This window comes from Perognathus longimembris, chromosome 15 (assembly GCF_023159225.1).
Source record: "Perognathus longimembris pacificus isolate PPM17 chromosome 15, ASM2315922v1, whole genome shotgun sequence".
Classification (NCBI taxonomy): domain Eukaryota; kingdom Metazoa; phylum Chordata; class Mammalia; order Rodentia; family Heteromyidae; genus Perognathus; species Perognathus longimembris.
The window spans coordinates 6,835,461-6,851,047 of NC_063175.1; the positions used below are offsets into that span (position 1 = coordinate 6,835,461).

At 43.6% G+C, this 15,587-nt stretch overlaps 1 protein-coding gene across 1 annotated transcript in view; it reads right to left on the reverse strand.

Annotated features, from left to right (window-relative positions):
* The window catches only part of Lama1 (laminin subunit alpha 1), a 148,007-nt gene that overhangs the window by 27,608 nt on the left and 104,812 nt on the right, over positions 1-15,587 (reverse strand). The window contains exons 32-42 of the mRNA XM_048363582.1: positions 15,265-15,458; positions 13,922-14,064; positions 11,826-11,915; positions 10,670-10,781; positions 9,221-9,383; positions 7,942-8,152; positions 6,606-6,722; positions 6,332-6,495; positions 4,205-4,340; positions 2,289-2,382; positions 827-943 (exon numbers count right to left, since the gene is read on the reverse strand). Of these exons, the coding sequence (XP_048219539.1) occupies positions 827-943; positions 2,289-2,382; positions 4,205-4,340; positions 6,332-6,495; positions 6,606-6,722; positions 7,942-8,152; positions 9,221-9,383; positions 10,670-10,781; positions 11,826-11,915; positions 13,922-14,064; positions 15,265-15,458 (1,541 nt within the window). The remainder of the gene's footprint in view (positions 1-826; positions 944-2,288; positions 2,383-4,204; positions 4,341-6,331; positions 6,496-6,605; positions 6,723-7,941; positions 8,153-9,220; positions 9,384-10,669; positions 10,782-11,825; positions 11,916-13,921; positions 14,065-15,264; positions 15,459-15,587) is intronic.

The window sequence follows — 15,587 nt, forward strand, 5'->3', positions numbered from 1 at the left end:
GGCAAATATGAAGGCTGCATGTTGTTAGTTCTACTTCCCCTATCAAGGGACAAAAGAAATCATTGGGTAACTATTCTCTGAGCTATTATTTCAATACATAATATGATCCCCAAAGCAATGGCTAATGACTATGTGCTCAGGACTCAATATGGTAGTAATCTATCTTTATTTAGTCTAGCCTTAATTATCTAACTTTATGTGATAATTACCTAGCATTATGGTAATTATCTAGACTAATGTATTTGGTAATTATCCTTATGTAGTAATAGCCCAACCTTTAAATGATAATAATCTACACTTTTATCTTTGGGTTCTTTCTATTACTTCCTTACCATCTCCAGTGAACACATTTTCAGACCACATCACTCCATGAACAGATAAGAACAACTTAAAGGGGGTTGGGGATATGGCCTAGTGGCAAGAGTGCTTGCCCCGTATGCATGAGGCCCTGGGTTCAATTCCCCAGCACCACATATACAGAAAACGGCCAGAAGTGGCGCTGTGGCTCAAATGGCAGAGTTCTAGCCTTGAGCAAAAAAGAAGCCAGGGACAGTGCTCAGGCCCTGAGTTCACGGCCTAGGACTGGCCAAAAAAAAGAACAAAAAAAAAAAAAGAACAACTTAAAGTCAATGGTCAAGAGGATGGCCAGGTGTTCTGAAGTGATGTTAATATCACCAGGGATTTCTACCTCCAGGTCACTTCCCTTTGCAAGTAAAAACCTGGTCAAGGACAGTTCATTTTTTTACTTAGGGATGCTGACCAGACTCTAGGCAGGCTCTCCTCAGGAGAAGACAATAATGAAATGCAGAAACTCCTCTCTACTTACCTTCAGGGATTTCTCTGAGTATCAAGAGGGATGCATTGGTCTGTCTGGCAATTTTGTCTGCATTCTCTTGAAATCTGTTTGTCATATTTTTCAATTTACTCAGCCACAATGTAACACCTGTTAAAATGGAGGAAAAAATGTTTGCTCTTAGGTTAGCCTTCTACAATGTTGCTTAGGCAACAGCTTTCTGTACCATGCTCAATCCATTTACAGAATCAAGAGATTTCTATAGATATCCTAATAGTCCATGTTTTCCTAGCCAGACTTAACTCTCCTTGCTATAAGAATTAGAAGTATGCTTTTACCTTGGTTTGTCGTGTGTTGTGCTTCATACTTTCCTTACTAGTATTTCTTGAATTTCAAGTTCAAAAACTGTATTAGAGCTCAAGGACAAAGAATTGCTCTGACCACTCAGTCTCAACCAGAGTCCCTAACCTGCAATCCATCCACACCTGAATCTTAGATACCTTTTTCCTTGAGATTCTCATGCCCTGAATACTTGTTTCTCATGGATGTCTCCTCACGCCCCTCTCCCTGCTTCCCAGTTTAACCCTCCACCTTTTCTCTTCCCCAGTGATCACTTAATTGGAGATTCAACTTCCTTTAAATATCACCATTTCTGACCAAAGCTTTTACTTGTAACACAAGAAAACCACATTTGGATTTTGCATGCATGTGTAAAATGTGACATTTTGATTGCCAGGAATATTATAATTTGATGGACTATGACTTACTATGGGTAAATTGAAGCCAGAATCCACCAGCCTTAATGCTAAAGTATTAATTATGATGACTGAGCATCATAATTATTCACACTGTCCAACTGGCACCATCAATGCTAAATTGTTATTCACAAGCAAACTAACAAAAAAATGGATGCAGCCATGCATTTGGCTCAGATAGATATGGGAAAAGGAAATGAGCTTTGTGCAGGGCCCAGCATTTTCTCCTATAAGAGAAGCCTTAGTACTCTTCTTACATTGGTGTAGCAAGAACACTGCATACTATGACACATTGTGATCCTATGTAGTCCTCTTACATGACAGAGTTTTGACTGCTCTTTGTGTCATGCTCATGCTAAACTACAAGACATGCTAAACTACAACTGAGAAGTTGATGCATCGGGGCTAATTTAATCCAGCCTACCACAAGTCTTCTCTGGAAGAAAGACAGAAATACCAAACATATTTCCTCAAAGAACTGGGAAATCAGGAGGAAGAAGTATACATCTGCAATAGAAAATAACCCAACACATACACCAGGAGGTTTAAAGATCAACCAGCAAGCACGTTTAAGGTAGTGATGTCCCCAGTATAAAATTCAAAACCATGCCGTGTCAAAGGAAAGTGGAAAATTAACCCAACAGAGAAATGTGAAGCTCCCAACTGCTCCAGCCAAGAGAACGTGCTTCAAGGGTGCTCGGAGCTTTGCTTCCACTGGTTCATCTACACCACAAACTGACCTTGCTGCTTTCCACTGAGGTTGCTGCTTTGCTGTAGGAACCTGGAACTGCGCTGCAGATACACTTTGCTACGAGAAGCAAGAGATTCTGCAACCTGGAAAGCAAAACAACACATGAGCTCAAGGAGAATGCCACCACGTCAGAGCAGCGTCCAGCGAGCTTCCAAGCGAGGCAACCAGAGCACCCAAGCCAGAGAAGCAAAAAATCACAAGGTGTCTTCTAGTAGCCACTCTATTTCTACCACATATTAGTTGTCCAAGGGAGTTTTATTGTGATATTTCCATGGGTGCACATAATGTGTTTTAAACATTCAATGAAACCCCCTAAGACTTATTCTTATTGCCCCTTTATTTTATTTCTGGTAGGTTTCATTATTCTATTATCATGTATGCCAATGAAATCCTTCCACCATATTCACCTCCCACAAAAGCATTTTTAAATGAATAAAGAATGCAGCCAGCCATTATTCTCATCTACACTTCAAACTAATTTTTAAAAAAAGTCTCAAGTGGCGCATATTTGTGATCCAAGTTATTCTGGGGGATGAGATCTGAAGACCACGGTTTGAAGACAGCCTGGAAGGAAAATCTGTGAGACTATTACCTCTAACAAATTATTTTTTAAAAACCCAGAGGTAGGGGCTGGGGATATAGCCTAGTGGCAAGAGTGCCTGCCTCGGATACACGAGGCCCTAGGTTCGATTCCCCAGCACCACATATACAGAAAACGGCCAGAAGCGGCGCTGTGGCTCAAGTAGCGGAGTGCTAGCCTTGAGCGGGAAGAAGCCAGGGACGGTGCTCGGGCCAAGGCCCAGGACTGGCCAAAAAAAACAAAACAAAACAAAAAAAACCCCAGAGGTAAAGCCGTGGATCAAGTGGTAGAGTACTACTCTTGGGAAAAGCTCAGAAATAATACTCAGGCCCTGAGTTCAAATGCCAGGACTGGCATTTAAAAAAAAAAAAAAAAGGCCCAACCAGATATTAGGAAGCAGTGTTAATTTTATCACAAAAAAATGTGTGAGACTTTCTCATCTCTCAGCCTCTCTTTTTAGTGTGGTGTAATACTAGGGTTTGAACTCAGGACCTTGTTCTGCTAGGCAGGTACTCTGCCCCTTGAGTCGTGCTTTTAATCTTTTGTGTTTTCATCATTTTTAAAAATAGGGTCTCATCTCGCTTTTTGTCTGGGATGGCCTGGGCCATGACCCTCCTGTTTATCTTTCTCATGACAAATGCTCACCACCGCACCCAGCATTTTATTGGTTAAGATGAAATCTCACAAAAGTTTTTTGAAATCTTCTTGATCTCAGCTTCCCAAGTAGCTAGACTTGCAGGTCCCTGCCACCCGGCCCCTCATCTCATTAATACCAGTCTAGTCCTCAAAAAGCAGCGTTGGCGGGGCTGGGGATATAGCCTAGTGGCAAGAGTGCCTGCCTCGGATACACGAGGCCCTAAGTTCGATTCCCCAGCACCACATATACAGAAAACGGCCAGAAGCGGCGCTGTGGCTCAAGTGGCAGAGTGCTAGCCTTGAGCGGGAAGAAGCCAGGGACAGTGCTCAGGCCCTGAGTCCAAGGCCCAGGACTGGCCAAAAAAAAAAAAAAAAAAAAAAAGCAGCGTTGGCGATTTTTAACAATTAGGACAGCTGGCTACAGTGATGTGCCGTCCCAGAGAGCAGGATGCGGAGGACCACCCAACTCCAGGAGTCTCCATCTAGCCTGAGTAACAGTGAGCAAAACTTTGTTCCTTAAAATATCTACATCCTACATGATGAAGGAAGCCATAAACAAGTCCCACAAAAAGAGAATATGGATGCACATGTATTTGAGCCATGGAATCTGTGCTCAGTGAGCTTCTAGAACAATCTCCCACAGTGCCCAGAAGAGAAAGGTACGTGCTTCAGGCCTGGACACTCCTTACCTGGCTGGTCTTATCCCCAGTGCTCTGGGCATCGTTGGCCAGTTGCTCTGCTTGCTGCAGCAGCTTCTGAATGTTGGAGTAGACATAGGCTGCCCTGGTGGCATTCAGGGACACATCTCTGACATTTTCAAGGCCACTATCAAATTCAGCACATTTGGAGAGGTTATAAGAAGTGGGATCTAACTTATGGATTCACTCATAAAAAGGTTTAACAGCCTACTCTTCTTGGTAGCCTCTTAAATTCCTTTCTCCTTAGAAAAAGGAACAAGGAATAACATCCTATGAATTTCCCTCTACCTTCCAAATGAATGTCGGAGGAGCACCTGCTATACTATCACCCAAGAAACACTCAGACTTGGTATTTAATCGAGAACAGCAAGAAGGGACCATTGCTGCTTCCCTGAGACAACCACCCACCACCTTCCACCTGCCACACAATCCATAGTCCCTGATCTCTGTTCAATGCTCGTGCTCATTCTCAGGCACCACTGCACATCTCAGGGGTGGCAGACTCTCCTGCATCACGCGTGCTGACTTTCAGAAAGCTCTGAAACACATAAAGGTGCTGTAGCTCGTCACTCAAGTGTTATGCTCCAAATTGGTGACATTCCCTAGAAATTTTGCATGAGGAATAAGTAATATTTCCAGCAGAAATGTTATCAGAACTCTATTTGGACAAGTGGCAAATCCTTCAGGATCTGGTAATGGTGCAATTTCACCCAGCTACTTCCACCTGGAAAATGAAATCTGAAAGGTGGCACATCTGTGCCTGCTGAGTAGCTCAATTCATTTTCTCTCCAAGGTTACTGAGTGTGGTGATTCCCGGACTAGACGCAACAGTTATTGTCTTTTATGATCTGACTGGCAAAATCTAGTGATTTATAAAGGAAAGATAATAGTGTTGCTTAACTTTGCATCTCATACCAAATTGCTTTTACTATCCTTATACTAAGTAATAAAGTTATTGATCAAGCCATTTAGAGAATCAGAATATCTATTTCTCTTTTGGAAATTGATGAAAAATGATAAACAGCGAGAAGCTGAGTATCTAATTCCATTTCCTACCACCTAATCCTATGGTGTTGTATGTATTCATGCATACAATTTGGCATATGATTCACCTTAGTGCATAATTTATTTACACAAAAGTCAATCCTTAGAATGACCTGGGAATCTGTGTGTGTGTGTGTGTGTGTGTGTGTGTGTGTGTGTGTGTGTGTGCCAGTTATGAGGCTTGAACTCAAGGCCTGGGCACTGTCTCTAAACTTCTTTTTCTCAAGCCTAGCTCTCTACCGCTTGAGACAAAGTTACACTTCGAGCCTTTTTGGTGGTTAATTAGAGATAAGAGCCTCATGGACTTTCCTGCCTGGGCTGGCTTTGAACCATGATCCTCAGATCTCAGCCTCCTGAGTAGCTACAATTACAAGGGTGAGCCACCTGCATCCAACAGGGAATTTTAGATCACAAAGCCCCAAGCCACGCCCCTCTGTATGTAAGTAACAATCTTTGCAGAGGGAGAACAAACAAAACATTATTTTATAAAGTACCTCAGGTGAGTCAACATGCAAATGAGTTTGGGAACTGCTGGCATAAAGTGGGCTGCCATGTTTAAAGGCACTTTTCAATACGGTTAGGACATATTTAACAAATATTCAAGAAGATAAGTGGAAAAAAAATTGGGTTACAGTGGTAAACCCTCAGATAGTAGGAAATAATTAAGGGTAATATCTTTGGAAAAGAAAGTGCTAGAACTTTTATAGATAGAGTACAGGCTGCTACCTCCTCCACTCAAATTTTCATCTCCCAAAAGGCATGATTTATAGAGAAATTAATATCCTTTGTACATCCTACACAGAACCTAACAAAGCACTGGGCATCGGACAGATGTTTAGCTGCCTGGTAGCTTGATATTCACAGTATTATTTTTTTTGTTCATCCTTAGTTCCATCACTAAAGCCAAACTATGTTAGCACACCCAGGAGAAATCTGACTTGCCATGCAAATCAAGTAGAAGTCCTCATTTTACACAGAGGAGTAAAAGTTATTCAACACTGCTATCAAACTAGTCATCTTCCTTGTGATCAGTGGCCCACTGTCTCCTGAAGTCCTGACAGCATGCGGCATTACCTGTCCAGAGCACCCGCTAGCCTCTGGAGCTCAGCGGCGTGATCCTCAGCTCTGTGCACAAGCGGAATCGCTCCCCTTTTTGACATCTGCATGACCAGATTGTCCACATGTTGCCTGAGTTTGGCAGTCCACAGAAGAACCTCATCCCAGTGATTCCCCAGCTCCTAAATGGAAGAATCAATTGTGTACACACACGCACATCTTCTGAATAATGTACCTGTGTGTGCACAGGTGAGGTACATGGCGATTTGTCGGAAACTAAGCTGCAACTTACCTCTACAAGATTTTGTACAGCATCTGCCTGTGTAGTGGCAGCATCCACCAGCCTGCTTCCTTCGACAACCAACTTTGAGGTCACATTTTGCTCTTCTTGAACACGCAGAGTTTCATTCTGCAACAAGAATCACCTTTTACTGGTATTTCATGAAAGCAGATCAGCAGCCAGGCACCAGAGGCTTACACCTGTCACCTTAGAGACAGGAAGCTTAGATATGGAGGATTGAGATGTGAAATCAGCCCAGGTAGACAAGCCTCGGAGACTCCATCTCCCAAATACACTCAGCGAAAAAGCCAAGCTGAAATCATAGCATGGTGTCAGCTAAGCAAGGTAAGTGCAAGTATGGGGCTCTGAGTTCAAGTGAGAAAAAAAAGGCAGAGCAGTAATGGCTCATGCCTGTAATCCTAACTCCTCAAGAGGCTGAGTGCCGGGCTCCGGTCGCCTCTCCTGGCGTGGGGATTCAGGCTCAGCTATGCTTCTAACAGCTCCCTTTCTCACCCTCTCCCCTGGTCACCCGACCTGAAGGTAAGTCCAGGGTGGAGTGGGGGGCCCAGGAAAGACCTCAGATGCACGCGGTCATACGAGATCGCTTTACCTCCCTCCTTACCCGTGAAGAAAGCCAGGCGTAGGCGGACCTCGGAGATGCTTCGTGAGCAATCTGATTTATTAAAGCGGGGGCAAGGGCTAATGGTAGGAATGGACGAGAGAGGGCGGATCGGCCAGGACGCTGATAGGCTACGAGCTTGTCATATGACCCCCTCATGAGCTAACGTCACTCGGAAAGCGCCAGGCCAGGGGGAGACTGGGGGCGCATGGGCTGGCGAGAAAGTTTGGGGGCTGTTCGCAAAGCCGGTTCTTCTGGTTCCGGACCCAGAGAATTGTGGCCTGCTTCCGCATTCCCCAGGGCTGGGGGAAGGGCGGCGTCTCGGGCGCGCTCCCAATGCCCATCCCCCGTCAAGTCCAAAGGCTGGACCCCAACAGCTGAGATCCGAGGGTCATGGTTTAAAGCCAGTCCCAACAGAAAGATCCAAGTAACTCTCATCTCCAATTCACTATCAAAAGGCCTTTAGTGGATCTGTAGCTCAAGTGGCAGAGTGCCAGCCTTGAGTGAAAAAGCCAAGCCAGATCTTGAGGTCCTGAATTCAAAGTCCCAGTAATGGCAGCGCACGCACGTGCATGCACGCGCACACACATGAGCACGAGCATGCATCTGAGTTTTTGGTCCTTAAAGCCACATGCTAAAACTCACTTCACAGGAGGCTAACAATGACACTGTCCACACAGTGTCTGCAGCTACCGTTCCCCTGAGCAGGAGCCCGCAGCTCAGACTCACCCTGAAGGTGCCCAGGTTGGCCTCGACCACGTGCAGCAGGCGGTTGCTATCCTGAGTCTTGGTCTCTGCTTCCCTCAGAAGCTCATCCAGGGCCTGCAGCTCACTGCTGTGCTCTGCAAGGTGGTGCCTGGTTGCTTCCAAGAACACTTCCAACTCCTTCTGTGGCTTCTGGAAAGTCTTCTGAATTTCTGACAATAAGTCTTTAGCAGCCCTAATACATACAAGTGGTTCAAGTAGTAAGTAAATGAGCCACAAAGCTTACATTCTGAAATGTTTGCACACTTGCCTTCAGTTTCTTCTTGAAACTATAACATAAAATAATTTGGTTTTTGAGAGGAGCTCTTGCTATGATACCCAGGGTGGCATTGAACTCACACTCCTTCCACCTCAGCTTCCTGAGTTTCCATGCCAGGCATATATCTTAAATGCCCAAGAATGGAGCTCAGGACCTGGACACTGTCCCTTAGCTTTTCTGTTCAAGGTTGGTGCTCTACCACTTGAAGCACAGCTCCACTTCTGGCTTTTTGGTGGCTAGTTGGAGATGAGTTTCAAAGCCTAGGCTGGCTTGGAACCTGGATCTCCAATCTCAGTCTTCTGAGTAGCCAGGATTACAGGTATGAGTCATCAGTGTCTGGTCTCATGGGAATTGGTTTTAGCACAGCAATAGGTATGACAGATTGATATTTTATCTTTATCAAACTATCGTTACTTATAATCTTCCTAACACATTTTCATCATGTAATCAAAAGACATCATCCCACTGTTCTGAACTCAGCCAGACATCAGGGCTACCTTCTATGTTAATGATATTAACTGTGATCTTTCACTGGAATTTGTAAGGATAATGAAACAAAGCAACTGTTTCCTGTTTCTCTATACATCTATCAATTTTTGTTTGTGATAGAAAGGGTTTTCCAGACCCAGTTAGGAAATGAATCATAGAAAATCTTGTAAGTTCCAGCTGCTTAAAGGATATAATTAATGCCATGAATAAATACAAGCTTTAAGAAGTCAAAATATCTTTTCCCTATTCCTGTATAAAGTATGTTATCATGTCTGTTTGACAAGAAATCAACATAAAGTTTCTAGTTTCACAGAATAAAATTCCACTTGGCAAATACTTTCAGTGAAAATATATGTTTCATTAACTTACTGATGATTCTATTCCAGATGACCTTTGAAGAATCCCAGGGGAAATGCTTCATAAAATGCCCTCTTCTCCCCCTGCACCCCAACTCCCATCTCACTGGAGGCCTTGCGAAGTGTGTCTGGGACTTACCTGAGTTCATGGGTGACATTTTCGTGCACTTGAGTAAAATTCCTTTTCCGTATCCCTTCCAGCAAAGACAAAATGCTCTGCTTCAGATTCTGAAGAGTAGCACTGTGTAGCTGGAGATCTTCATCTGTAGTCTGGTTTAGAGTTGCTGCCTTTTCAAGGATTTCTGTAGAGAAAACATGCCAGTCATGTGATCACTCTCTCCGCACGGCTGGCAGTACTGAACGGATGAACACAGACTGCTCTTGGGTGAAGGCTTCTCTGTTCATCCAGGCTGGGCTGCAGTTTTATTTAATCCCAGCTTTTCCCATTGTCTGTAAACTCCATGAAGGAAACCCCAGTGTTAATCTCAACATTCCCTCTTCATAGTCAGTACATAGTGGTTTCTCAACAAACGAATAAGCCACCAATACTTGACAGTAGCAGAACTTGAATTCAGGGCCTCAAACTTGCTCTGCCTTGTTTGGTTGGTGATCTGCTATTTTAGCTATGCCTCTAGCCCAGCCTTTTGCTGATGTTTGGAAATGGAGTCTTGACAACTTTTCTGCTTGGGCTAACCTCAAACCTCTATCCTATAGAACTCAGCTGATTGGACAGTTAGTTCACAGAGTAGGCCTGAGTCCCTGGTGCTCAGTGATACTAATCTTTTTAAATTAAAGACTTTTTGTTCTAATCACATCTTGCTTTTTGTCTTAGGTCTAACTGTCATTGAATTATATATTTTAAATTAATTTTTAAGTTATCCTTAAGTAGCTATATAAAGAGATTTCAATTCAACATATCAGTTTGTGAGTATAATGCATCTTAATCAATGTTAACCCTCCATTGTTCTCCCCCAGTTCTTCTAACCTCACCCCTCCCCTCAAGTCCAATTGTCACATAAATACATTGAATATGGCACTATATTCACCCACCTTCTCATCATTCATTTTCACTCTCTCTCCTTGACCACTCCTACTTCCATACAACACTTGTCCCAGCTTCTTGTTACTCATTTTGTTCTAGACTTTTAAGGCCCTAACACTAATCCAAAAAGAATAGGCTTCTGTAGCCACAACACTGAGAATAGCAGACTAAAATCCAGATAAAATTCAGCTGTGCAGTAGATAAATGATTTTAATAGGTAGATAAATTCTGGCACCAAACCCAGGTCCCAAACCTTTCAGTTCCTATTCTCAGTAAACAAAATAAAGAGACATCTTATCAACTTTCCTGAAATGGAACTACAGAATTAAAATGTGAGACATAGCAAAAAATAAGGAAGGAATCATGTTTTGTTAAGAAAAGAAAGCTCTCAGTGAAAACTATGCCTACCTATTCTTCCATCCCCAAACGAGACAGTGGCTCTAGAAGCCCAGTGGAACAAGACACAGACATCTGTCCACACATTTAATACAGTGATGGAGACTACAAACAAGCAAGGAATCCTCCGATGAGACCCCGTCATACTACCTTTGCCGTTCTTCAGCAGCAGCTCAATGAAGGTGGCCAAATTTTGACTCTGATTGAAGATTCTCTCTGTTGCCTTGTTCACCTGCTGGCTGTCTGTCAACACTCTGGTGAGCTGACAGAAACAAAAGGTCTTGGGTTAGTGTGCCTTTAAGTAAAGCACAATTGCAGCATCCCAGTCATTGCCTCTTTTAAGCAACAAAATCATTCCTAAGTAAATTTGCACACTATCATATGTAAACCAATTGAGCACTTCTGGATTGGATATTCATCAAGTGGTTCATGCAATCACTGAGTCCTAATCACTGAGTATGGCCTCCCTTAGGTAGGCCAGGCTGGCCTTGAACATGTGATGCATACACACACACACACACACACACACACACACACACACACACACACACTGTATTGTTGTTTCTAGGATCATGATGAACTAAACTCCATGAGATTAAATCAAGCACCAGAGTAAAGAATGCAGACGAGAGACTCAGCAGAAATGGTATTCAAGAGGCACAGGAGTTCCCTGAGCAGTCCTGAAGAAAGTACAGTATTGCAAACACACTGAGCAGTTACATAGTCACTTATTATCATGATCAGTTTTTATGTCTTGGGCATAACTGTAGGCTGTACTTTCATATGCTGTGGACATGAAGGTGCGCTTACTTGTCATTCCAAGTCCACGCTTTGGCCCAGCCTGGGGCCTCAAGTCACAGGGACAGCGCACGCTGAAGTCCAGCCAGCTGCCCAGGGAGCTGCAGGTGATTATTGGCTCTGGGTGGAAGGCCTTGCGCCACAACAGAGCAGGCAATAAAAAGCCATAGAACAGACTTAGGAGAAGGACGCGATAGCAGCAATCTTTAACTCCACACATATGCTTTGGGTCAGAGAAGACCATGGCAGTGAGACTGCCAAGCATCTGCCCAACTTTTCCTTTCCCACTAGAGGTGCCAACAGAAATTGAGTCAGGATCCTTTTCCTGCTAAACCATAAAACCAGACAAGACTGGAACCAATCTGATGATAAAGTGCTCAGAGTCAAGTGCCCCGGGAAGAGAAGGCTGCGTGGACCTATTCAGGCCTTCCAGACAGCCTCTAAGCAATTGCTCCCAGGGGCTGTGTGGAGGCTCGGCTGGCACTGGGTCCCTCTGCAGGGAGCTTACCTCCTTTTGCAGGTTGTCTGTTTCTTCTGCAATACCATCAAGCTGTACTACTGTCCAGTTCATTTGGGTGTTTTTTTTAAGGAAGTACCCCTAAGAAGAGAAAAGGAATATTATAACGCTTCCAAGTTCTTAACCAAGAAATCACTTAGTTCCTTTTCATTGTGTTGTTCATAGAAATACTACTTTCCTTTAAAAATAAAATAGTTCACATTTGTTTATAAATTAGGTTTTGATTATTGGTATAAAATTTTATGATGTCACCTTTTTATTACATTTCCCATTCAGATGAAAATTTAAAATTTGTTGTGTTAAACAGCAGAATTGAAGACTGCTGCATAAAGAAAGACTTGATAAATGGAATTGAAGCAAAGTCCCTGCTCAGCAAAGGATATAGCCAACAAGCTAAGAAGGCAGCCTACAGGATGAGAGATTTTTCATAGCTATACATCAGACAATGTCCTAGTATCCAGACTATACAGCAGAGAACTTTAAAAAATTAAACCTTCAAAGAAATAACAACTCAATTAACAAATGAGCTAAAGAGAGACTTCTCAGAAATAAAAAAGACCAATAGAAACATAAAAAAAATGCTCAACATCTCCAGCCATAAATGATTGCAAATCAATACATTGAGATTCCATCTCATTCCAGTTAGAATGGCCATTATCAAGAAAACAAACAATAACAGATGCTGATGAGGATGTGGCCAAAGGGGAACCCTACTCACTTTTGGTGGGAAAGAAAACTTGTTTAACTACTCTGGAAAGCAGTATAGAGATTCCTCAAAAAACTAAACACAGAACTATCCTATGATCCAGCAATTCCACTCTTGGGCATTTATCCAAAAGACTACAAACCGTGACTTCGTAAAGCCATCAGCACAACCGTGTTCATTGCAGCATTATTCACAGTAGCTAAAGTATGGAATCAGCCCCTCTGGGAACAAATGGAGCAAGAAAATGGGATATATATATATATATATATATATATATATATATATATACATATATATCAATTTCACTTATCTATTAGAAAGCATGACACTATACCATTTGTAAAGAAATGTAAAGACTTGGAAAAATTATGTTAAGTGAGGTAAGCAAATCCCAAAGAGACAAAGGATGCATGTCTTCTCCCATATGTGGAAGCTAGAATTAGCCTATAAACTTGTAAGTAAATATAATAGGTGTTATGCACATGTATAAAATGTATTAATTGAAATAAAGTAGATTCAAGGGAAAACTCAGTATTAATTCCTTAGAAAGACAAAGTCAAATTTCCACAGAAGAAACACCAGGAAATGGGTAGTTGAAAGGGGTGGGGTAAGGTTAAGTGGAGAAGGGCAGACGAATAAAGAGAAGGGAAGAGAATGCAGTCAAGAGTATATCCTAGAAAATTAAGAAGAGTGAGGGAAGGGGCTTGATATGAGTGAGGATATTGAATGGGGGAACACTGGTCAAGATGCATTGTATTCATAAACTGCTTTGTTAAGTGGCAACTCCTTTGTACAACCATTTAAAGATAATGAAAACTGAAAAAAATAGTGACTGGTTTTCTTTCTTTTCATTTTGTGCACTTGTACTAGGGCTCATGCTAGGGCTTGAACTAGGGTACTGGGGCACTCTCACTTTTCCTTTTTGCTCAAGGCTGGCCCTTTACTACTATAATACCCCTTTTCTACCTTTCTGTAGGTTAATTGGAGATAAGAGTCTTATGGGCTTTTCTGCCTAAGCTGGTTTTGAACTGCAAGCCTCAGCCTTCAGCCTCCTAAATAGCTAGGATTACAGGTGTGAGCCACTAGCACTAGGATGTTTTCTCACTCCAGAGGATAGAACAGGGCTGTGGGGGTAGACTATAGGAGATGGTCTTTGCCAAGCAACTCCCCACCATCAGAGCTGTCACTCCGGAACTCAAGGCAGATGTGAGATGACCAGTGTCTCTGTCTCTGCTTACCTCCAAAACATCTCTGGAAACTTCCTAGGGGATATGGTGGACATGAGGATCCTACATGGCTGGAGACAGAGAGTGATTCCTGCCACCTACCATCCCTCCAACACCCATATGTGTCTGTCGGTCTTTGCATTCCCAGTACCTACCTGGAAATACTGAGTCTTGTTCTCAAGGTCTGACAAATTTCCATAAGGAGCAGGGAACATGCCAGTGAGGTTCACAGAGAGAATGGCATGACTGATATTATCCAAGTCATTCAGCAGCGCACCTACACACTCATCATCACAAGCTAGAGGAGAGAGAGAGGAGGGAGTTAAAGCTCACACAAAGCTCTTTGTCCTGTGTCCCACGACATGCATGAGCCAGCTGTGCTTAGAACCTCGGCTGGGGGTCAGACAACATGCCAGGTCCCCAAAGACTATGGCTGACCCCATTCTCACTCCAGCTGGGATCCCGGAACCACAAGGCTGAGCCACTGGTCTCAAGTGATGACACAGAGACTCAGTCCGACATCCTTAGGGTTACAGAGAAAGGAACCACTAAGCCTCAGGTGTTGAATGGTTCCTACTCCAAAACCTGTACCATCCAGCTGCTCAGCTTTAACCAGGACCAAGTTCAAGGGCACACAGAACATCTTGCCAATGCCTGCTTTCTGTCGTATAGTTAGCAGGCACTCCCACAGAGAGCACAACTGAAGGACAGTGGAAAAGACAAAGGGGTGCTTTCGTTTATATGACAAAAATGAAAGCCCCCCAAAGCTCCCCAGTCCCCATATTCCTTCCTAAACTTCCCACAAGCCCCTGGAAAAACATCCCAAGATGACTAGGCCTTGTACATGCTGGTAACATATATCAGGACTCAGAAAAAAGAACTGAGTTACAGTAAGTGAAGCTTGAGCAACACCAAGGGCCACCTAACAGTAGAGTTTCCTCTCCCATACTGATGGAGCCTGGGTTCCACTCAAGGAAAAAGCGACACGGATAAACTCTGAAGTCACAGTCACTGCGCTGCTTTGAATGCCAGGGAAATGGACGTTGGTTTCCCAGGACCCCCTGCTTCGATCTGCAAATGCACAGAATCCAGCCGCTGCAATAGCAAGCTGCACTTGTGATCGCTCACACGTGTAATCCTAGCTATTTAGGAGGAGACTGTGTTTCAAAGCCAGACCAGAAAGGAAAGTCTGTGAGACTCTTATCTCCAAATAACCAGTGAAATGCTAGGAGCGGTGGCTCAAGTGGTAGCGTGCTAGCCTTAAGAGAAAAAGCTAAGCAAGACCATGAGGACCTGAGTCCAAGCCCTGTGCCAGCACAGATAGATGATGATAAAGACAGACAGATAAAAAATAATGAATAAAATATAAAATGAACAGTACACTAAGACCTGTGTGGTATACTGCTGACCCAGTAGCACCACAAGTACACATCTCCCTACTGAGGCAGACATTTGAGAAGGACACCTAGTTTTACACATGCAGAGGAGGAACACCCACAAACGCAGTGGCTCTCCACCAGCAAGTGCCTGGGCTGGCATTCCTCACACCGCAGCCCAGCGTGCCCCGGCTTGCAGACACACTGGCCAGATGAGCGGTCACAGTTGCTGTGAACGGAGCCGTTGGAGTTGCAGTCACACTTCTGACAGCGGCCGCCGGGCGCCTGAGGGTTGCCATAGTAGCCGGTGGAGCACCTATGAAAAGGAAGAGATGAGTGCAATCAAAGGCAGTCAGGAAAGACTCACCTGACCCTAGCAACCACTTCTACCTAACGAAATGCAAAGCATGCTTCCACCTTGGGAGACCTGGCTTTGGAATAGTAA